Below are 23060 nucleotides of genomic sequence, written 5' to 3' on the forward strand. Positions count from 1 at the left end.
GGATGGAACCAATCAATCATACCAGGAACTGGATGGGGCCAATCAATCACACCAGGAACTGGATGGGGCCCAATCAATCATACCAGAATAAGGATGGGGCCATGCATACCAGGACGGGGATGAGGGGACCATATATACCAGGATAGGTAATCTTAAGTACAGAATTGACATTTTTTGCTTCGGTTTTTTTCCCTAATTTCGCCCTCTAAAACCTAGGTGCGTCTTATGGTCTGAAAAATAAGGTATATCCTTCATAGTAACTAATCATCTACAGCACGGTCATCTCTAACCTTATATCTTAACCCCTTTCTGACCTCGGACGGGATAGTACATCCGAGGTCAGAACCCCCGCTTTGATGCGGGCTCCGGCGGTGAGCAATTCGTTATCGTGTACCTAGATGACATCCTCATATATTCTTGCGACCGTGATGCTCATTTAAATCATGTCAGGCAGGTGTTACAGCTTCTCAGAGAGAATAAGCTGTATGCTAAACTTGAGAAATGTGTATTTTCTGTTCAAGAGTTGCCTTTCTTGGGTTATATTGTGTCTGCTTCTGGTTTTAAAATGGACGCCGCTAAGGTGCAAGCGGTGCTGCATTGGGAACGTCCTGATAACCTGAGAGCACTTCAGCGGTTCCTTGGGTTTTCTAACTACTATAGGAAATTTATCAAGGATTTTTCCATCATTGCTAAACCGCTAACTGACATGACTAAAAAGGGTACCAATTTCTCCATTTGGCCTGAGGCTGCTGTGCGCGCATTTGAGTTTCTTAAGAACAGTTTTGTTTCAGCCCCCATTCTTGTGCAGCCAGACGTATCAAAACCCTTTGTTGTGGAAGTCGATGCGTCTGAGGTTGGTGTGGGGGCGGTACTATCTCAAGGCTCATCTTTGAGTGGTTTGCGTCCGTGCGCCTATTTCTCCAAGAAACTGTCGTCCGCCGAACGTAACTACGATATCGACAACAGGGAGTTGTTGGCAATCAAGTTGGCCTTTGAGGAATGGCGACACTTCTTGGAGGGGTCGGTACATCAGGTTACTGTTATTACCGATCATAAGAATCTGCTGTATTTGGAGTCAGCCAAGCGTCTGTCCCCCAGGCAGGCTCGCTGGGCATTGTTTTTCACGCGGTTCAATTTTGTTGTCACTTACAGACCGGGGTCTAAAAACACTAAGGCGGATGCTCTGTCCAGGTGTTTTCCGGGGGGTGAACCTTGGGAAGATCCAGTACCCATCCTCCAAAAGGGTGTTGTGGTTTCGGCTCTCACTACCGAGGTTGAGGCTGAGATTGCCGAGGCTCAGGAGGAGGTACCATCTGAGCTTCCCATCAACAAATCTTTTGTACCGCTTCATCTCCGCTTAAAGGTTTTGGCGGAGCATCATGATGCTGTCCTGGCTGGCCACCCAGGGGTTAGAGGTACCTTGGAGTTGGTGTCACGTCGGTTTTGGTGGCCCAAGATCCGACAGGACGTGGTATCATACGTGTCAGCTTGTACCACGTGCGCTAGGGCTAAGATGCCCCGCTCCCATCCTGTTGGCACACTACTTCCTCTTGAAGTACCTAGTAAGCCATGGACGGAAATCTCCATGGATTTCATCACTGATTTGCCCTCATCAGCTGGGAACACGGTCATCTTGGTGATTGTTGATCGGTTTTCTAAAATGTCGCACTTTGTGTCTTTGCCTTCGTTGCCTAACGCTAAGACTCTGTCTCAGGTATTTGTGCAGAAGGTGGTCAGACTTCATGGGGTTCCGTCTGACATTGTGTCTGATAGGGGGTCTCTGTTTGTGGCAAAATTTTGGAAAGCATATTGCTCACGGCTGGGGATCAAGTTGTCTCATTCTTTGGCGTTCCATCCTCAGTCAAATGGTCAGACTGAGCGTATGAACCAAAATTTGGAACAGTACCTACGCTGCTTTGTCTCTGATAACCAGGAGGAGTGGTCTACCTTTCTTCCTTTGGCTGAGTTTGCCATCAATAATCACCGCCAGGAGTCATCTGGGGAGTCTCCGTTTTTTTGTGTTTACGGGCTACATCCTCAATTTTGTACCTTGAGTCAGAGGGGCTCTTCCGGCGTTCCGGAGGAGGATCAGTTAGGAGCACAATTGTCATCAGTCTGGAGGAGAGTTAAACAGCGCCTGTTGAATGTGGGTGCTAGGTACAAACGTGTGGCTGACAGTAGGCGTGTGCCAGGTCCGGACCTGAGTGTGGATGACTGGGTGTGGTTATCCACAAAAAACATAAGACTCAAAATACCGTCCCTTAAATTGGGTCCACGGTTTATTGGTCCATTTAGGGTCACCGCCGTCATTAACCCAGTAGCGTACCGATTGGAGCTTCCTACGGTGTATAAGATACACAATGTGTTCCACAGGTCTCTTCTAAAGAAGGTGGTGGGTTCTGTGGACGCGGCGCCTATGCCACCTCCAGTCTTGGTGGATGGTAATTTGGAGTTTGAAGTCTCCAAGGTGGTTGACTCTCGTGTAGTGCGTCGCACTTTACAGTACTTGGTACACTGGCGTGGTTATGGGCCTGAGGAGGGGTCCTGGGTACCAGCCTCGGATATTCATGCGGATCGGCTGGTCAGATTTTTTCATCGTCGCCATCCAGACAAGCCGGGTCCTATAAGCCATGAGGGCCCTGGGGTCCCTCGTAGAAGGCGGGGTACTGTCATGTCGGACGCTGTTCAAACAAGGTTGTTCGACAGACAGCGCTAATTCCGCTGTTGACCACTATTTGCTCATTGGCGTCGGCTAGATTTTATCTAGCTGTTCCGGGGTTAATTTACCTGATCCTCGGATTGGAAGCTGGGCCATGCCCATTGCCTTTAAATAGTTCTCCTGATCATTGGGCGTCGCCGATTATAGCTTCTGTCTTGTGGGTTGTTATCTCGGTCTGGAGTGGAGAGCTGGTTGTTGGAGATTCGTTGCTGGTGGTGTATTTTCCTTAGTCTTATTTACTCCTTCCTATATTTGTATTTATTTTGCCCTGCACATTTATAGTGTATTCCTGAGTGACTGCGGCGTGGTGTATATTTTCCTTTATCCTTGTCTGTGCTAACTGTGGGTATTGGTGTATTACCTCTTCACTGGGTGGTGGGCAGAGGTTTCAGCCTAGGGTTGAAACAGGAGACAGGGTGAGGTTCGAGGCCTGGACATGCACACCATCAGTGTAAACTCCAGGTAGAGGGTCAGACAGGATTTCCCTAGTCTGAGGGAAATTGCAGGGGCCGGGTTATTAGCTCTCGCTCACCTAGTCTCCCCGTGACATTATAATCGGCCCAACAACAAAAAAAAAAAAAAAAAAGGGGTTTCTTTTTTTTTCTTTTGTCATGGATCCCATGACTTCCATAACCCGCCAGTTGGAGGCGCTGTCCCTACAGGTCACTGAGTTGAGGGGGGCAGTTCAGCAACAGGGACTAGCAGTATCTAATGTGCAAGCTGGAGCGACAGGAAGAGTTGCTGAGCCTAAATTCCCTTTGCCTGAAAAATTTGCTGGGGAACGCAGTAAATTTGTTTCTTTTCGTGAAGCTTGCAAACTATATTTCCATATGCGCCCGATCTCCTTGGGTAATGAGGCTCAGCGTGTGGGCCTGGTGTTGTCATTGTTAAGCGGGGATCCCCAAGCTTGGGCGTTTTCTTTGCCATCTGATTCTGCAGCATTTGACTCTGTGGAGAGTTTTTTTTTCTCTCTTGGAAAAATCTACGATGTACCTGACAGAATGGCTCTAGCAGAATCCTAAGCTAGGCACTATTTGCCAGGGGGAGCGAGTTGCAGAGGATTACTGTTCTGAATTTCGTCGCTGGGCGATCGATACACAATGGAATGATCCAGCATTGCGGAGTCAGTTTATTCATGGGGTTTCTGGAAGGGTTAAAAAAGCCCTTCTGATGTACGAGACTCCTGCTTCTCTAGATTCCGCTATGAGTCTGGTTGTCCGCATTGATCGCCGTTTGCGTCAGGGGGAGCATGATACACCGCCTATGGGAGAAGATTTAGGTTCACGTGAGGTTGCTGCAGGTGAGCCCACGGAGCCTATGCAAATCGCAGGGGTGTCACATGTGAAGCGTCGAGCCCCTGAGCTCAGGAAGCAGGGAGCCTGTTTTTACCGTGGTAAATCTGGTCATTTTATTAACATCTGTCCTCTGCTGTCTAAGAAAAACGCAACGGCGGAAAACTTCTAAGCTCAGAGGGTGTGGAGGAGACCAATCTGAGCTTATGTATATCCTCCATGGTGGTTTCTCAATGCATGCTCCCTGCTAAGGTTTTTATCGCTGGCAGTGAGCTGCCAATTACTGTTTTTGTGGATAGTGGTTCAGCCACAAATCTCATTGATGAGGAGTTTGCGCGCACAGCAGGTTTTAGGATTGAAAAACTGTCTCATCCTATCCGCGTGGTCACCATCAATGCTGCTCCTCTCTCTCAGGGGGAGATTACTGAATTTGTGGCTGAGGTGAAACTCCACATTGGGGTTCTACATTCCAAGCGGGTTACATGTAAGGTGCTCAGGAATCTTCCTGCTCAGGTGGTTTTGGGTTTTCCTTGGTTGTCCATGCACAACCCGGTAATTGACTGGAAAACTTAGGACATAATTCAGTGGAGCGAGTTCTGCCAGGAGAATTGCCTGACCACATGTGTGGCTGCGGTGACTTCAAGCGTTCCGGAGTCACTTCTGGATTTTGTGGATGTGTTCTCTGAAAAGGGTTGTTCAGAGTTGCCGCCACATCGTCCCTATGACTGTTCTATCAGGTTTAAACCAGGGGCCAAGTTGCCTAAAGCAAGGATGTTTAACATCTCCGGTCCGGAGAGACAAGCGTTAAAAGATTATATTGCTGAAAGCTTGAGCAAAGGGCACATCAGGCCGTCATCCTCGCCGGTGGCAGCAGGGTTCTTCTTCGTGGAGAAGAAAGATGGCGGATTACGCCCGTGTTTGGATTTCAGGGAGTTGAACCAGATTACGGTTCGTGATCCATACCCGATGCCACTGATACCAGATTTGTTCAACCAGGTGGCGGGTGCTAAGTGGTTTACCAAGCTTGACCTCAGGGGGCGTACAACCTCATAACAGTCCGTCAAGGTGATGAGTGGAAGACGGCTTTTAATACCCCTGAGGGTCATTTTGAAAATTTGGTGATGCCTTTTGGGTTGACTAACGCACCTGCAGTGTTCCAACATTTCATCAATGATGTGTTCTCGCATGTTTTGGGGAAATTCGTTATCGTGTACCTAGATGACATCCTCATATATTCTTGCGACCGTGATGCTCATTTAAATCATGTCAGGCAGGTGTTACAGCTTCTCAGAGAGAATAAGCTGTATGCTAAACTTGAGAAATGTGTATTTTCTGTTCAAGAGTTGCCTTTCTTGGGTTATATTGTGTCTGCTTCTGGTTTTAAAATGGACGCCGCTATGGTGCAGGCGGTGCTGCATTGGGAACGTCCTGATAACCAACCTGAAAGCACTTCAGCGGTTCCTTGGGTTTTCTAACTACTATAGGAAATTTATCAAGGATTTTTCCATCATTGCTAAACCGCTAACTGACATGACTAAAAAGGGTACCAATTTCTCCGTTTGGCCTGAGGCTGCTGTGCGCGCATTTGAGTTTCTTAAGAACAGTTTTGTTTTAGCCCCCATTCTTGTGCAGCCAGACGTATCAAAACCCTTTGTTGTGGAAGTCGATGCGTCTGAGGTTGGTGTGGGGGCGGTACTATCTCAAGGCTCATCTTTGAGTGGTTTGCGTCCGTGCGCCTATTTCTCCAAGAAACTGTCGTCCGCCGAACGTAACTACGATATCGGCAACAGGGAGTTGTTGGCAATCAAGTTGGCCTTTGAGGAATGGCGACACTTCTTGGAGGGGTCGGTACATCAGGATACTGTTATTACCGATCATAAGAATCTGCTGTATTTGGAGTCAGCCAAGCGTCTGTCCCCCAGGCAGGCTCGCTGGGCATTGTTTTTCACGCGGTTCAATTTTGTTGTCACTTACAGACCGGGGTCTAAAAACACTAAGGCGGATGCTCTGTCCAGGTGTTTTCCGGGGGGTGAACCTTGGGAAGATCCAGTACCCATCCTCCAAAAGGGTGTTGTGGTTTCGGCTCTCACTACCGAGGTTGAGGCTGAGATTGCCGAGGCTCAGGAGGAGGTACCATCTGAGCTTCCCATCAACAAATCTTTTGTACCGCTTCATCTCCGCTTAAAGGTTTTGGCGGAGAATCATGATGCTGTCCTGGCTGGCCACCCAGGGGTTAGAGGTACCTTGGAGTTGGTGTCACATCGGTTTTGGTGGCCCAAGATCCGACAGGACGTGGTATCATACGTGTCAGCTTGTACCACGTGCGCTAGGGCTAAGATGCCCCGCTCCCATCCTGTTGGCACACTACTTCCTCTTGAAGTACCTAGTAAGCCATGGACGGAAATCTCCATGGATTTCATCACTGATTTGCCCTCATCAGCTGGGAACACGGTCATCTTGGTGATTGTTGATCGGTTTTCTAAAATGTCGCACTTTGTGTCTTTGCCTTCGTTGCCTAACGCTAAGACTCTGTCTCAGGTATTTGTGCAGAAGGTGGTCAGACTTCATGAGGTTCCGTCTGACATCGTGTCTGATAGGGGGTCTCAGTTTCTGGCAAAATTTTGGAAAGCATTTTGCTCACGGCTGGGGATCAAGTTGTCTCATTCTTCGACGTTCCATCCTCAGTCAAATGGTCAGACTGAGCGTAGGTACAAACGTGTGGCTGACAGTAGGCGTGTGCCAGGTCCGGACCTGAGTGTGGATGACTGGGTGTGGTTATCCACAAAAAATATAAGACTCAAAATACCGTCCCTTAAATTGGGTCCACGGTTTATTGGTCCATTTAGGGTCACCGCCGTCATTAACCCAGTAGCGTACCGATTGGAGCTTCCTACGGTGTATAAGATACACGTGTTCCACAGGTCTCTTCTAAAGAAGGTGGTGGGTTCTGTGGACGCGGCGCCTATGCCACCTCCAGTCTTGGTGGATGGTAATTTGGAGTTTGAAGTCTCCAAGGTGGTTGACTCTCGTGTAGTGCGTCGCACTTTACAGTACTTGGTACACTGGCGTGGTTATGGGCCTGAGGAGGGGTCCTGGGTACCAGCCTCGGATATTCATGCGGATCGGCTGGTCAGATTTTTTCATCGTCGCCATCCAGACAAGCCGGGTCCTATAAGCCGTGAGGGCCCTGGGGTCCCTCGTAGAAGGCGGGGTACTGTCATGTCGGACGCTGTTCAGACAAGGTCGTTCGACAGACAGCGCTAATTCCGCTGTTGACCACTATTTGCTCATTGGCGTCGGCTAGATTTTATCTAGCTGTTCCGGGGTTAATTTACCTGATCCTCGGATTGGAAGCTGGGCCATGCCCATTGCCTTTAAATAGTTCTCCTGATCATTGGGCGTCGCCGATTATAGCTTCTGTCTTGTGCGTTGTTATCTCGGTCTGGAGTGGAGAGCTGGTTGTTGGAGATTCGTTGCTGGTGGTGTATTTTCCTTAGTCTTATTTACTCCTTCCTATATTTGTATTTATTTTGCCCTGCACATTTATAGTGTATTCCTGAGTGACTGCGGCGTGGTGTATATTTTCCTTTATCCTTGTCTGTGCTAACTGTGGTTATTGGTATATTACCTCTTCACTGGGTGGTGGGCGGAGGTTTCAGCCTAGGGTTGAAACAGGAGACAGGGTGAGGTTCGAGGCCTGGACATGCACACCATCAGTGTAAACTCCAGGTAGAGGGTCAGTCAGGATTTCCCTAGTCTGAGGGAAATTGCAGGGGCCCGGGTTATTAGCTCTCGCTCACCTAGTCTCCCCGTGACAGTATCATTAAAAACGCCAGCTCGGCACACAAAAAATAATCCCTCAACCGACCCCAGATCATGAAAAATGGAGAAGCTACGGGTATCGGAAAAGCATTAAGCTACTTACTGGTATTGGCATTTTTCGGAGGCCCATGACAGCACTACGAGAGAGGGGATCCGCCCTTAAGGAACAGGAAACCAAGGGTGGCACCTCTCCCATGCATCAGTTGTATTTCAGAAAACCCACAATACCCAGAATATAATCCGGGAAGCAAAAGGTGTGAACTACTCGTAAATTTTAAAATTCATCTTTAATAAATATATAATAAAATACACAAACTACAAAACAAAACAAAGGTAAAATTCACAATACATATGGTAGGGGACAGCAAGTAAACTATATCGGGTAGTTTCAAAACTCAATTAATGTTGTCACAATCCCAAAAATAAACGTTTAACATATAAATTGCCTGTTCAAATATACATATTGCTGGGCCATTATATAGCAAAAAAGTGCATAGTGCTTAATAGAATGGGGTAAAAACACCCTCAGTGCAATGTTGCATATGCATACAAACAGCTATCCCGCAAACTTTCATTAAAGAATTTCATAAAGAACTGGCATGAAAAGATAGGTAAATGTGAACTTACATGATAAGCTGACCCGATAGCACTGTCCCCACCACCCCTTGACAGCGCCGTTTCGCCTAAACTGGCGACCCCATATCTGAAGAAGCCAGTTTAGGCGAAACGGCGCTGTCAAGGGGTGGTGGGGACAGTGCTATCGGGTCAGCTTATCATGTAAGTTCACATTTACCTATCTTTTCATGCCAGTTCTTTATGAAATTCTTTAACCCCTTAACGACCGCCGATACGCCTTTTAACGGCGGCCGCTAAGGGTACTTAAACCACAGCGCTGTTAATTAACGGCGCTGTGGAAAAAGTGAATAGCGCCCTCCAGAGTCGGATTTTCTCTGGGGTCTCGGTTACCGGGGGTAGCCGAGACCCCAGAGAACATGATTCGGGGTTTTTTTACCGACCCCCGAGTTGCGATCGCCGGTAATTAACCGTTTACCGGCGATCGCAAAAAAAACCAAAAACCGCGATTTCCCATTTAATTTCTCTGTCCTCCGATGTGATCGCACATCGGAGGACAGAGAAATGGGGTCCCCGGTCGCCCCCGATGCCCCCCTGATACTCACCTGTCTCCTCCGGTGCTCCTCGGGGTTCCCCATGGGCGCCTCCATCTTAAAAATGGCGGGCGCACGCGCAGTGCGCCCGCCGGCCGGCACCTGGGAGATCTTTGGGGTCTCGGCTGCTGGGGGTAGCCGAGACCCCAAAGAACATGATCAGGGTCGGTTTTTACCGACCCCTGTTTTGCGATCGCCGGTAATTAACTGTTTACCGGCGACCGAAAAAAAAAAAAAAAAAAGTGATGTGTAATTCTCTGTTTTCTGATGTGATCGCACATCAGAGGATAGAGAAATAGGGGGATTCGGGGACCCTATCATACTTACCGGTGTCCCTGGGTCCTCCTGTGTCTTCTCCTGCCGGCCGGCTTCTTCCTATAGAAAGAAAATGGCGTGCGCATGCGCAGTGCGCCCGCTCTCTGGTGCCATCTGCCGGCCGGCAGGAGAGAAGAGTTGGGGCTAAAATTAGGGTTAGGGTTAGGGCTAGGGTTAGGGTTGGGGCTAAATTTAGGGTTAGGGTTGGAGCTAAATTTAGGGTTAGGATTGGGGCTAAATTTAGGGTTAGGGTTAGGGTTGGGGCTAAAGTTAGGGCTATAGTTAGAGTTGGGGCTAAAGTTAGGACTAGGGTTGCGGCTAAAGTTAGGGTTGGCATTAGGGTTACGTTTGGGATTACGGTTAGGTTTGGGATTAGGGTTAAAGGTAGGGTTGGGATTAGGGGTGTATTGGGATTAGGGTTAGGTTTGAGGTTAGGGTTGAGATTAGGATTAGGGGTGTGTTGGATTTAGGGTTCTGATTATGGTTATGGTTGTTTTGAGGTTAGGGTTGCGATCATCCTTAGGGCTGTGATTAGGATTATGGATCGGGTTGGCATTAGGGTTAGGCCTCTTTCACACTTCAGTCTTTTGGCGTCAGTCTGAAACGGCCATTGTCATCAAATAGCGGATCCGCCATTTTTTTTGGCGGTTCCGCTATTTTCCCATAGACATGCATTAGCGACGGATTGTGGCGGATGGTCGTCCGTTCCATCCGCCATGTGACGGATCCGTCGAGATTTGGCGGACGTCATCTAGACATTGACGGCCATTGTAACGTTTTTTGTCTGCGCCGAAATGGCGCCGAAATATTTTTTATTTTCACAACTCTGCATTATAAACGTCTGTGAAGCACTTGGGCATTCAAAGTTCTCACCACACATCTAGATAAGTTCCTTGGGGGCTCTAGTTTCCAAAATGGGGTCACTTGTGGGGGGTTTCTACTGTTTAGGTACATCAGGGTCTCTGCAAACGCAACATAATGCCCGCAGACCATTCTATCAAAGTCCGCATTCCAAAATGGGGTTCCTTCCCTTCCGAGCTCTGCCATGCGCTCAAACAGTGGTCCCCACTACACATGGGGTATCAGTGTACTCAGCACAAATTGGACAACAACTTTTGGGGTCCAATTTTTCTTGTTACCCTTGTCAAAATAAAAATTTGGGGGCTCAAAAATCTTTTTTTGTGGAAAAATTTTTTTATTTTTATTTTCACGACTCTGCATTATAAACTTCTGTGAAGCACTTGGGCATTCAAAGTTCTCACCACACATCTAGATAAGTTCCCTGGGGGGTCTAGTTTCCAAAATGGAGTCACTTGTGGGGGGTTTCTACTGTTAAGGCACATCAGGGGCTCTGCAAATGCAACATAACGCCCGCAGACCATTCTATCAAAGTCTGCATTCCAAAACGGCGCTCCTTCCCTTCCGAGCTCTGCCGTGCACCCAAACAGTGGTCCCCCCCCACACATGGGGTATCAGTGTACTCAGGACAAATTGGACAACAACTCTTGGGGTCTAATTTCTCTTGTTCCCTTGTGAAAATAAAAACTTGGGGGCTAAAAAATCTTTTTTGTGGAAAAAAAATAATATTTTTTATTTTCACGACTCTGCATTATAAACGTCTGTGAAGCAGATGGGCATTCAAAGTTCTCACCACACATCTAGATAAGTTCCTTGGGGGGTCTAGTTTCCAAAATGGGGTCACTTGTGGGGGGTTTCTACTGTTTAGGTACATCAAGTTTTCTGCAAATGCAACATAACGCCCGCAGACCATTCTATCAAAGTCTGCATTCCAAAACGGCGCTCCTTCCCTTCCGAGCTCTGCCATGCGCCCAAACAGTGGTTTACCCCAACATATGGGGTATCAGCCTACTCAGCATAAATTGCACAATAAATTTTGGGGTCCAATTTCTCCTGTTACCCTTGAGAAAATAAAAAATTGCAGGCTAAAAAATCATTTTTGAGGAAAAAAAAAAGGATTTTTTATTTTCACGGCTCTACTTTATAAATTTCTGTGAAGAACTTGGGGGTTTAAAGTGCTCACCGCACATCTAGATAAGTTCCTTAAGTGGTCTAGTTTCCAAAATGGGGTCACTTGTGGGGGGTTTCTACTATTTAGGCACATCAGGGGCTCTCCAAACGCGACATGGTGTCCGATCTCAATTCCAGCCAATTCTACATTGAAAAAGTAAAACGGCACTCCTTCTCTTCCAAGCTCTGCGGTGCGCCCAAACAGTGGTTTACCCCCACATATGGGGTATCGCCACACTCAGGAGAAATTGCACAACAACTTTTGTGGTCTAATTTCTCCTGTTACCCTTGTCAAAATAAAAATTTGGGGGCAAAAAGATCGTTTTTGAAAAAAAAAAAGCGACTTTTTATTTTCACGGCTCTACGCTATAACCTTCTGTGAAGCACCTGGGGGTTTAAAGTGCTCACCACACATCTAGATAAGTTCCTTAAGGGGTCTAGTTTCCAAAATGGTGTCACTTGTGGGGGGATTCCACTGTTTAGGCACATCAGGGGCTCTCCAAACGCGACATGGCGTCCGATCTCAATTCCAGCCAATTCTACATCGAAAAAGTAAAACGGCACTCCTTCTCTTCCAAGCTCTGCAGTGCGCCCAAACAGTGGTTTACCCCCACATATGGGGTATCGATGTACTCAGGAGAAATTGCACAACAACTTTTGTGGTCTAATTTCTCCTGTTACCCTTGTGAAAATAAATATTTTGGGGCAAAAAAAAATCATTTTTGTAGAAAAAATGTGATTTTTTATTTTCACGGCTCTACGTTATAAACTTCTGAGAAGCACCTGGGGGTTTAAAGTGCTCACCACACATCTAGTTAAGTTCCTTAAGGGGTCTAGTTTCCAAAATGGGGTCACTTGTGGGGGGATTCCACTGTTTAGGCACATCAGGGGCTCTCCAAACGCGACATGGCGTCCGATCTCAATTCCAGCCAATTCTACATCGAAAAAGTAAAACGGCACTCCTTCTCTTCCAAGCTCTGCAGTGCGCCCAAACAGTGGTTTACCCCCACATATGGGGTATCGATGTACTCAGGAGAAATTGCACAACAACTTTTGTGGTCTAATTTCTCCTGTTACCCTTGTGAAAATAAATATTTTGGGGCAAAAAAAAATCATTTTTGTAGAAAAAATGCGATTTTTTATTTTCACGGCTCTACGTTATAAACTTCTGAGAAGCACCTGGGGGTTTAAAGTGCTCACCACACATCTAGTTAAGTTCCTTAAGGGGTCTAGTTTCCAAAATGGGGTCACTTGTGGGGGGATTCCACTGTTTAGGCACATCAGGGGCTCTCCAAACGCGACATGGCGTCCGATCTCAATTCCAGCCAATTCTACATCGAAAAAGTAAAACGGCACTCCTTCTCTTCCAAGCTCTGCAGTGCGCCCAAACAGTGGTTTACCCCCACATATGGGGTATCGATGTACTCAGGAGAAATTGCACAACAACTTTTGTGGTCTAATTTCTCCTGTTACCCTTGTGAAAATAAATATTTTGGGGCAAAAAAAAATCATTTTTGTAGAAAAAATGCGATTTTTTATTTTCACGGCTCTACGTTATAAACTTCTGAGAAGCACCTGGGGGTTTAAAGTGCTCACCACACATCTAGTTAAGTTCCTTAAGGGGTCTAGTTTCCAAAATGGGGTCACTTGTGGGGGGCTTCAGTGTTTAGGCACATCAGGGGCTCTCCAAATGCGACATGGCGTCCAATCTCAATTCCAGCCAATTCTACATTGAAAAAGTAAAACGGCACTCCTTCTCTTCCAAGCTCTGCGGTGCGCCCAAACAGTGGTTTACCCCCACATATAGGGTATCAACATACTCAGGAGAAATTGCACAACAACTTTTGTGGTCTAATTTCTCCTGTTACCCTTGTGAAAATAAGAATTTGTGGGCGAAAAGATCATTTTTGTGTAAACAAATGCGATTTTTTATTTTCACGGCTCTACTTTATAAACTTCTGTGAAGCACTTGGGGGCTCAAAGTGCTCACCACACATCTAGTTAAGTTCCTTAAGGGGTCTAGTTTCCAAAATGGGGTCACTTGTGGGGGGTTTCCTCTGTTTAGGCACATCAGGGGCTCTCTAAACGTGACATGGCGTCCGATCTCAATTCCAGCCAATTCTGCATTGAAAAAGTCAAACGGCGCTCCTTCTCTTCCAAGCTCTGCGGTGCGCCCAAACAGTGGTTTACCCCCACATATGGGGTATCGGCGTATTCAGGAGAAATTGCACAACAACATTTATGGTTAAATATCTGTTTTTACACTTGTGAAAATAAAAAAAAATGGTTCTGAAGCAAAATGTTTGCAAAAAAAAAGTTAAATGTTCATTTTTGCCTTCCACATTGTTTCAGTTCCTGTGAAGCACGTAAAGGGTTAATAAACTTCTTGAATGTGGTTTTGAGCACCTTGAGGGGTGCAGTTTTTAGAATGGTGTCACACTTGGTTATTTTCTATCATATTGACCCCTCAAAATGACTTCAAATGTGATGTGGTCCCTAAAAAAAAAATGGTGTTGTAAAAATGAGAAATTGCTGGTCAACTTTTAACCCTTATAACTCCCTAACAAAAAAAAATTTTGGTTCCAAAATTGTGCTGATGTAAAGTAGACATGTGGGAAATGTTATTTATTAACTATTTTTTGTGACATATCTCTCTGATTTAAGGGCATAAAAATCCAAATTTTGAAAATTGCTAAATTTTTTATTTTTTTGCCATATTTCCATTTTTTTCATAAATAATCGCAAGTAATATCGAAGAAATGTTACCACTAACATGAAGTACAATATGTCACGAAAAAACAATCTCAGAATCAGCAGGATCCGTTGAAGCGTTCCAGAGTTATAACCTCATAAAGTGACAGTGGTCAGAATTGTAAAAATTGGCCTGGTCATTAAGTACCAAATTGGCTCTGTCACTAAGGGGTTAATGAAAGTTTGCGGGATATCTGTTTGTATGCATATGCAACATTGCACTGAGGGTGTTTTTACCCCATTCTATTAGGCACTATGCACTTTTTTGCTATATAATGGCCCAGCAATATGTATATTTGAACAGGCAATTTATATGTTAAACGTTTATTTTTGGGATTGTGACAACATTAATTGAGTTTTGAAACTACCAGATATAGTTTACTTGCTGTCCCCTACCATATGTATTGTGAATTTTACCTTTGTTTTGTTTTGTAGTTTGTGTATTTTATTATATATTTATTAAAGATGAATTTTAAAATTTACGAGTAGTTCACACCTTTTGCTTCCCGGATTATATTCTGGGTATTGTGGGTTTTTTGTAACATGATTTTGAGGTGTGTTAATTATTTTGGGACCATTGATAAATTTATAGTTGTATTTCAGAGCCTGAGAGGACTACCGCGGTTAGTGGCACACAAATATACATTATATACATTTTGAAAACAAAAATATCCTATTATATTGTAACTAGACACCATACGTGAGATCTACATATCACACTATATACATATTAGGAAGTGCAACCCCCACGTGAATAGGGAGGGAACTAAGGGTGCTGTCATGGGCCTCCGAAAAATGCCGCTACCCGTAAGTAGCTTAATGCTTTATTCGGACTCCCATGACAGCACTACGAGAGATTTACAGAGATGTAAGCTACCTTAGGGAGGGACTATAGTCTGTAGCACCCTTAACCCGAAGGTGAGATCAGAGGAGGACCCCAAATCCAACCGATAGTGTTTAAAGAATGTGGAAGGGGATGACCATGTGGCCGCCTTACATATTTGCTCCACTGATACTCCAGACCTTTCTGCCCAGGATGACGCCATGGCCCGGGTGGAATGTGCCTTTAGATTCTGCGGAGCTGGCCCCCCACCCGCTGTGTAAGCCAGAGAGATAGTTTCCCTAATCCATTTAGCCAGTAAATATTTTGATACTCTACACCCTTTCTTTGGACCTTGGAAGGAAAGAAGCAGTGCCTCATGTTTCTTCCAATTATCGGTGACTGAAATATACTGTAGAAGAGATCTTCTAACGTCTAACGTATGAAGCTCCTGCTCTTTAGGACTAGAGGGATTAGGAATAAAAGATGGCAAAACTATCTCCTGCGATCTATGAAAACGTGTCGCTACCTTCGGCAGATATGCTGGGTCTGGCCTAAGGACTACCCTGTCTGACCGGAATTCTGTGTATGGGGGAAATCTGGAAAGTGCCTGGATATCCCCTATCCTGCGAGCTGAGGCTATGGCAATCAAGAAGGCTGTTTTAAGTGTCAACATTTTGATTGAGGCATCTTGTAGAGGTTCAAAGGGGGGTTTTGTTAGAGAGGACAGAACTAAATTTAGATCCCACTGAACCGTTCTGTCTTTATATACTGGTCTAGTTCTACAGACTGCCTTCATAAATCTCGCTATCCAATAGTTGTTAGCTATATTACAGGAAAACAGGGCACCCAGAGCTGAGACCTGTACTCTAAGGGTACTAGTAGAGAGTTTTAACTCAAACCCCTTCTGTAGAAACTCTAAGATTTGTTGTATCGGCACCCCTTCTTGGATATTAAATTTCGAACAGGTCAAGAACTTCCTCCAAGTCCTAGAGTAGATTTTTGTAGTTATTTGCTTCCTACTCTTTAGGAGCGTTTCTACTAAGTTCGGAGAGAAGCCTTTATCTACTAACAGTGACCGTTCAAACTCCACGCCGTTAAATGGAGCGCTGCCACTTGTGGATGGGAGATTGGTCCCTGAGAAAGCAAGTTCGGGATTTCTGGCAGTACCCAGGGAACCGATACGGACATTGTCCTGAGCCAGGCAAACCAGGTTCTTCTGGGCCAAAAGGGGGCAATAAGGATGACTTTTGCTCAATCTTCCCTGATTTTCCTCACAACTAGAGGTATCAAGTTCAACGGTGGAAAGGCATAAGCAAGGGGAAAATTCCATTTTATTAGAAACGCGTCCACCGCCAGGAGATTTTCCCTGAGATTTAGAGAGCAGAAAACTTTTACTTTTCTGTTGCTTCTGGTGGCGAACAGATCCACCACTGGCTGACCCCATCTTTGGACGATATGGTTGAAAATGTCCTCGTTGAGATACCACTCTCCTTGCCTTAATACGTTTCGGCTTAGGAAATCTGCTGTTATATTCTCTTTTCCTTTGATGTGGAGAGCTGTCAAAGATTGAAAATTGAGCTCTGCCACCTGGAACAAGCGATCCGTGATCTGCATTAATGTCTCGGAATGTGTTCCCCCTTGCCGGTTTATATAGGCGACTGCAACTCTGTTGTCTGACAGAATTCTGACGTGCTGGCCCTGCAGATATATGAGGAATTTTTTAACAGCCAATTCAACCGCCAACAACTCCCTTTGATTGGATGAGAATGTTGTGAATGGTTCCCATTGCCCCTGGACCACCATGTCTCCCATATAGGCTCCCCACCCCGAAGAGCTGGCATCTGTGGTTATCACCTGGGTGACGTCTACTATCCAGGGAACCCCTGTTGATAAATTTCGTTTATCTAACCACCATCTAAGGGAATCCAATGTTATTGACCCCAATGTTAATTTCCTATTTAATGCGCCTCCTAAGGCTCTGTCCTGGAACAAGACTTCTTTTTGTAGGGATCTGGTGTGAAACTGAGCCCACTTAACTGCTGGAATGCAAGATGTGAGTGACCCAAGTAGGGACATTGCTTGCCGAAGTGTCATGGAGGGTGTATTAATTGCTTTTAATACATAATTTTTAATCATTTCTATTTTTTCAATAGGGAGAAGACACTGTTGTGTTACTGAATTCAACATTAATCCCAGGAATTTTTGAATATTTAGGGGCTGTAACTTAGATTTTTCGAAGTTTATGATCCAACCCAGGTTTTCTAGTTTAGCTTTAGTAATCTCCCATTGCGACAGACAATGATCTACGGAATTCCCTACAATGAGGAAATCATCTAAGTAGGGGATTATAAGGGTATTTGATTCTCTTAAATGCGCCATGACTTCAGCGATTATTTTAGTGAACACTCTAGGAGCCGAAGTTATCCCGAAGGGGAGTGCCCTAAACTGAAAATGCTGAATCCTTCCCCCCATTAGCACTGCTACCCTCAGGTATTGTTGGAAATCTGCATGAATGGGTACATGATAGTAGGCATCTTTTAAATCCACTACTACCATAAAACAATTGTTGAAAAGCATTTTTATTGTCGAATTGATGGATTCCATTTTGAACGTATGTTTGATCAAAAATTTATTGAGACCTTTAAGATTTATAATAGTTCTATAAGTCTTATCCGGTTTTTGGATCAGGAATAGGGGAGAGTAAAACCCTTTCCCTGCCTGAGTATACGGCACTTCTACCAGAACGTTTTTAGAGCAAAGAGTCCTTACTTCCTCTTCTAAGGCAAATTGTTCAGTGGGAGATGAGCGCCAGGGTGTTAACTTGAATTTATCCCGTGGAGTATGAGTAAATTCAAGTTTGAGACCATGGGAAACAGTGTCTTGTATCCAAACGCTGTTTGTGATTTTTGACCATTCTGTCGAGAAATGCAGAAGTCTCCCTCCCACCGGAATTGCTAGTCATTGATCCTGTTTTTTGTTTTCTGTCGGGTTACGGCGAAACATGAGACCTGTACCTCGTTTCCGTTTATCATCCCATCTGGATCGATCTCTACCCGGTGAGAAGGCGCGCTTCCCTCCCCGATTGAACCTTCTCTTGTTGAAGGGACGACGATATGAATTGAATAAATTGGGAAATTTTTTCTTATCATCTCCCGCTTTCTCCAGGAGCTCATCCAGGGTAGGCCCAAATAAATATTCGCCCTTACAAGGGATAGCGCAGAGCTTTGCTTTCGCCTGCATATCCCCTGGCCAGCATTTCAACCATAGGGCTCTCCTTGCAGCATTAGAAAGACCTGCTGCTCTAGCTGCCAACTTTACGGAGTCAATTGAAGCGTCCGATAAGAAAGCCGCCCCCTCCTGGATTATCGGTATTGCTGCTAATATAGAGTCTCTGGAGGCCTCCTGTTTTAATTGAGTCTCTAACTGGTCTAGCCAAACCATCATCGACCTTGCCGTACAGGTTGATGCCACCGCAGGTCTTAAGGAGCCAGCTGCCATTTCCCAGGTCCCCTTTAGGAAGGTATCTACTTTCCTATCCAAGGGGTCTTTAAGCGTTCCCATATCTTTGCTACCTTGGTGATCGCTGCATCCAGTTTAGGGGCCTTTTCCCAATTATTTACAGCTGGGTCACCAAAAGGATACCTACGCTTCTGTGCAGGTGGTAAGGAGCCTATCCTCTCTGGTCTTTTCCACTCCTTGTTAATAAGCTCCTGTATCTTCTCATTTAGAGGGAATACTCTGCGCTTTCTTTGCTCTAACCCACTGAACATCATTTGTTCTTTAGATAGTTGAGGCTTGGGTTCTGTTATACCCATAGTGCCTCTGACTGCCTTTATTAATTTGTCTATTCTCTCTAAGGGTAAACAAAAACGAGCAGCATCTTCTTCCGAGGAGGACGATGCCGCTGAATCGTCTGATTCTTCGCTCTTGTCCTTATCCACAGACGAATCGGATGTCCACTGAGTCTTCTGCTTAGAGACTCCTGTTTGTGAAAGGTTCTTGATGGACTGCTTAACTTCCATCCTAACCATTTCTTTCAGACTGGCCGAAATAGAAGAGGATTCTTCCGCTACCTGAGGGGGCAAGTTAGGCTACTTTCACACTGGCGTTAACTGCATTACGTCGCAATGTGTCGTTTTGCCGAAAAAACGCATCCTGCAAAAGTGCTTGCAGGATGCGTTTTTCTGCATTGACTAACAGCGACGCATTTGCGACGCATTGACACACGTCGCAACCGTCGTGCGACAGTTGCGCCGTGCTGTGGCGGATTGTTGGGAGCAAAAAACGTTACATGTAACGTTTTTTGCTCCCGACGGTCCGCTTTTTCCGACCGCGCATGTGCGGCCGGAACTCCGCCCCTACCTCCCCACACTTCCCCGCACCTCACAATGGGGCAGCGGATGCGCTGGAAAAATGCATCCGCTGCCCCCGTTGTGCGGCGGAGACGCTAGCGTCGGGAACCTCGGCCCGACGCTAGTGTGAAAGTAGCCTAAGGCAAACTAGTCCATAGATCTAATGCCAAACCCCCTCCCCCTCTCCCAGACCTCACCGTTTGCTGGATACAGGGGTCACATAGCTTTTTAGGGTATGAGTCTTTCCCTGTGAAAACATACACGAGGGGAGACTAGTCACTGAGTGAACATTCTCGAAGATCACTTACCAGTGGATGCCCATACCCAGAAAGCTACCGAAGTACGAGGGGGATTTTTCCTGGCTGACGCTCCGGACCCCAGTCCGGAGGAGCTTCTGCGGCCAGATCCATCGCTTCTCTTCTCACATTCCTTCTCTATAAGCTTCTGGGGTGCTTCATCCAGCAGCAGAGGCTGCTGATCCTGATCAGACTCCATCTTTAGAAGTTTGGAGACCAGAAGCAAGGAACACGCACCTGAAGCCTGTTATATAGCCCCTCCTTCGGTCAGCGAAATTGCGCAGCGCTCCTTTGGTTATCCACCCCCCCACAGCTGCAGGGTGATCAGCGCATTTTTCCGGTGGGCGCCGCCATCTTGGAGCTCCTGCGCATGCGCAGAAGCTCCGCGACCCGGAAGTCATCGCCGGCTCCGCCCTCCGACGTCACCCCAGTCCACGCTTCCTGTCAGCGCTGTGAACAGCGTGGGACGCCGAGACATTGCCAGCAGGACTCCGGGTGGCGCCACCAAGATACCGTCGCCCCAACAGAGCCCCCACAGCACTCGAGGGAGGGGATCCATGATACTCACCACGCGCCGGCTCCGGAGACAGGACACCCCTGGCGACCGCTCCCTGATCAGCCACTGCCATGCAGCCCTACCAGGACCACCGTGACTGCTTCAGGTACCCCGCACCGGCCGAGGTAGGAGACCCCCTCGCTAACTGAATCGGTCCGGCCAGCCTGGAAATCCTAAGCTTCTTCTGTAGAATCCAGTCCCTTTAGGAACAGGAAACTAACTGATGCATGGGAGAGGTGCCGCCCTTTTTGTATCTGTAGGTTTCCTGTTCCTTAAGGGCGGATCCACTCTCTCGTAGTGCTGTCATGGGAGTCCGAATAAATGGCGCAATTTTTTTTTTTTTTAAGCAAACTTTGGAATTTTTTTTCACCACTTAGATAAAAAAATAACCTAGTCATGTTAGGTGTCTATGAACTCGTAATGACCTGGAGAAACATAATGGCAGGTTAGTTTTAGCATTTAGTGAACCTAGCAAAAAATTCAAACAAAAAACAAGTGTGGGACTGCACTTTTTTTGCAGTTTCACCGCACTTGGATTTTTTCCCGTTTTCTAGTACATGGCATGCTAAAACCAATGATGTCGTTCAAAAGTACAACTCGTCCCGCAAAAAATAAGCCCTAACATGGCCATATTGACGGAAAAATAAAAAAGTTATGGCTCTCGGAAGGAGGGGAGCGAAAAACGAACACGGAAAATCCCAAGGTCATGAAGTGGTTAATTATCGGTGTAAACAAGGCAAATTCCCACAGCATTGTTCAACCTGAAACCGCTACGTACAGATACATGTACCGTGGTTGTAAGGGTTTCACAATACATTGTCCAGCTGTGATATCTACGATTACATGCCCCTAGAAGTCACCAGACTACAATACTTTAACAACTACCCAGATAGACATAACTATGGAAAATGTGCATCCAGCTACTTATTTACATGTATTACAACATAGTACTAGGGTGTTCTTTTACATTTGGCAAAATGAGCTGCACACACTCCACCTGTTGATGCACTGACATTGTTTTCCTTCTTGTGTAGGAAGTTCGGTGTTTGGTGTGTCCCCGCATTCTCTCTTCCCGGTTGAGCTCACAGATGAACATAGTTTACAGCAGAGAGATCATTACCTGAGAGAACACCATCAACAACTGAGGCAGTTTATAGTCACGTATGGGCCAGCAACATCAGCCACTTTGGCTGAAGATGAGGAATGAAGGACTGGAAACACTTTCTTGCTTGGTTTTTACTGTATAAAATGGGTTTGTTATCTCTTATAGTACATAAAATTGATAACCAGAAGCAAATTTATTCTTACAGTGCAGATTGTAAAACACGTATTAGATTTGTATAAACTGTGGTTCCAGACGCTCATTGAGCAGTTCCAATAATTTATCCAACTGGTGTTATAGATACTGTAAGGGAGAAAGGGTTCAAGATCCTCCTAGAAGTGTACAAGGGGCGTCTCTAGGGCTTTACACCAACATTGTAATTACTTACAAGAGGCTTGGCCTCAGCTTTCGGGCAGCAGGACACACTTTTCTGGTTTCAGCAACCTATACTATAATGGCATGACAAGTAGTGATGAGAGACTATGCTCGTTACTCGAGTTTCTCCGAGCATGCTCGCTCATTGCTAATGACAAGTCATCACAGCTTGTACTGGCTTATTGAGGTTAACCACAAGCCTCACACTGATGCACAGCGTTAGATTCTGTAACCACATTATTTCACCGCATTTAAACGGAATGTGTTCGAAGAATTGAGGCAGCCGGGGGTGGGGGAACAGGCTTTCTCCCAACTTTCTTTTTGAGGGGTTGGGAAATTGTTTCTAATGTTGTACAACATCTTTAAAACTACCACCTTCCCAGGATACTTGGCAATGCTAACAGTTCGTGATCTCCTCATAAGATAAGCTGCTTGGGTGAGCCAAGTTTCTTTCCTTGGCAGCTAAAATACTGTACTTAGTTATGCAAGATCATCAGCCGACATGATATCCAGGGGACCGTAAAAAGTGTTTTTAATATTTTGGTCACGAAGTATCCATGTGTAATAGTTCACTTCCATTACTTTTACATGCAGTATGTGAGTGGCTTAAAAGGGGTATCCTCATCTTCAACATCCTAGCTCAATAAGTAGTAGGTGTAATAATGGCAAAATACCTCCAATTAGAATTGTGGTATAGTTCTTCTGATTTGCCATATCGCTTACCCCATGTGCCGAGCATTGCAGTAGCTTAGGTATCCATGGTTACAACCACTCATATGGTGACAGTGGTTGTAACAATGGATACCCTAAGCTACTGCAATGCCCTGCACAAAGCTGAAGCGACATAGCGAACCAGATGAACTGTACATTTCTAATTGGCAGTATCTGCCAATATTATTACACCTACTCCATATTGGGCCCTTTGTCAGTATACTATTACGGATAGCCCAATTAGATACAGGGAACTCCTTTTTTTTTTTTTTCTTCAATTCTGTGCCATAGAATCTCATCACATCTTTTCTCCAAAGATAAAAATGTGAGGGATGTGGTGGGTATAAAAGGAAAGGTCATAAGTTATTTAATATCTACACATGAAGTGTGGGTACAGAGCTTCTTCTGCACACTCACAGGCACCAGTCTACTCCCCATTCCTGAACTGGTCTGTCAGGGTAACAAGACAGCGGTCACTTTAAATTGTATTGTGATTACCTCCCTAGACCAAGTTTAATTTTCTAATAAATAAAAAAAAGCATAGAAAGTTGTTAATGGGGTGGTATTGTTTTTACTTAAATATTTAGAGATCCATATTTTTTGCAATTTGGTTTTATTGAAACTGTACACTGTTTACCTGTTGATTGCTGACTGTAGAATGAGTAAACAGACTATCAAAACAATCTTGCTGATGGATTCTAACAAGGTGTGTAATACTTGTTCGTTGTCTTTCAAAACTACATACAGCCGAC

At 45.6% G+C, this 23060-nt stretch overlaps 1 protein-coding gene across 1 annotated transcript in view; it reads left to right on the forward strand.

Annotated features, from left to right (window-relative positions):
- MCMDC2 (minichromosome maintenance domain containing 2) overlaps positions 1-22360 on the forward strand; it is a 127927-nt gene extending 105567 nt beyond the window's left edge. The window contains exon 14 of the mRNA XM_077270605.1: positions 21155-22360. Within this exon, the coding sequence (XP_077126720.1) occupies positions 21155-21327 (173 nt within the window). The 3' untranslated portion in view covers positions 21328-22360. The remainder of the gene's footprint in view (positions 1-21154) is intronic.
- The last annotated feature ends 700 nt before the right edge of the window (positions 22361-23060 follow it).

This window comes from Ranitomeya variabilis, chromosome 6 (genome assembly GCF_051348905.1).
Source record: "Ranitomeya variabilis isolate aRanVar5 chromosome 6, aRanVar5.hap1, whole genome shotgun sequence".
NCBI classification, from domain to species: Eukaryota; Metazoa; Chordata; class Amphibia; order Anura; family Dendrobatidae; genus Ranitomeya; species Ranitomeya variabilis.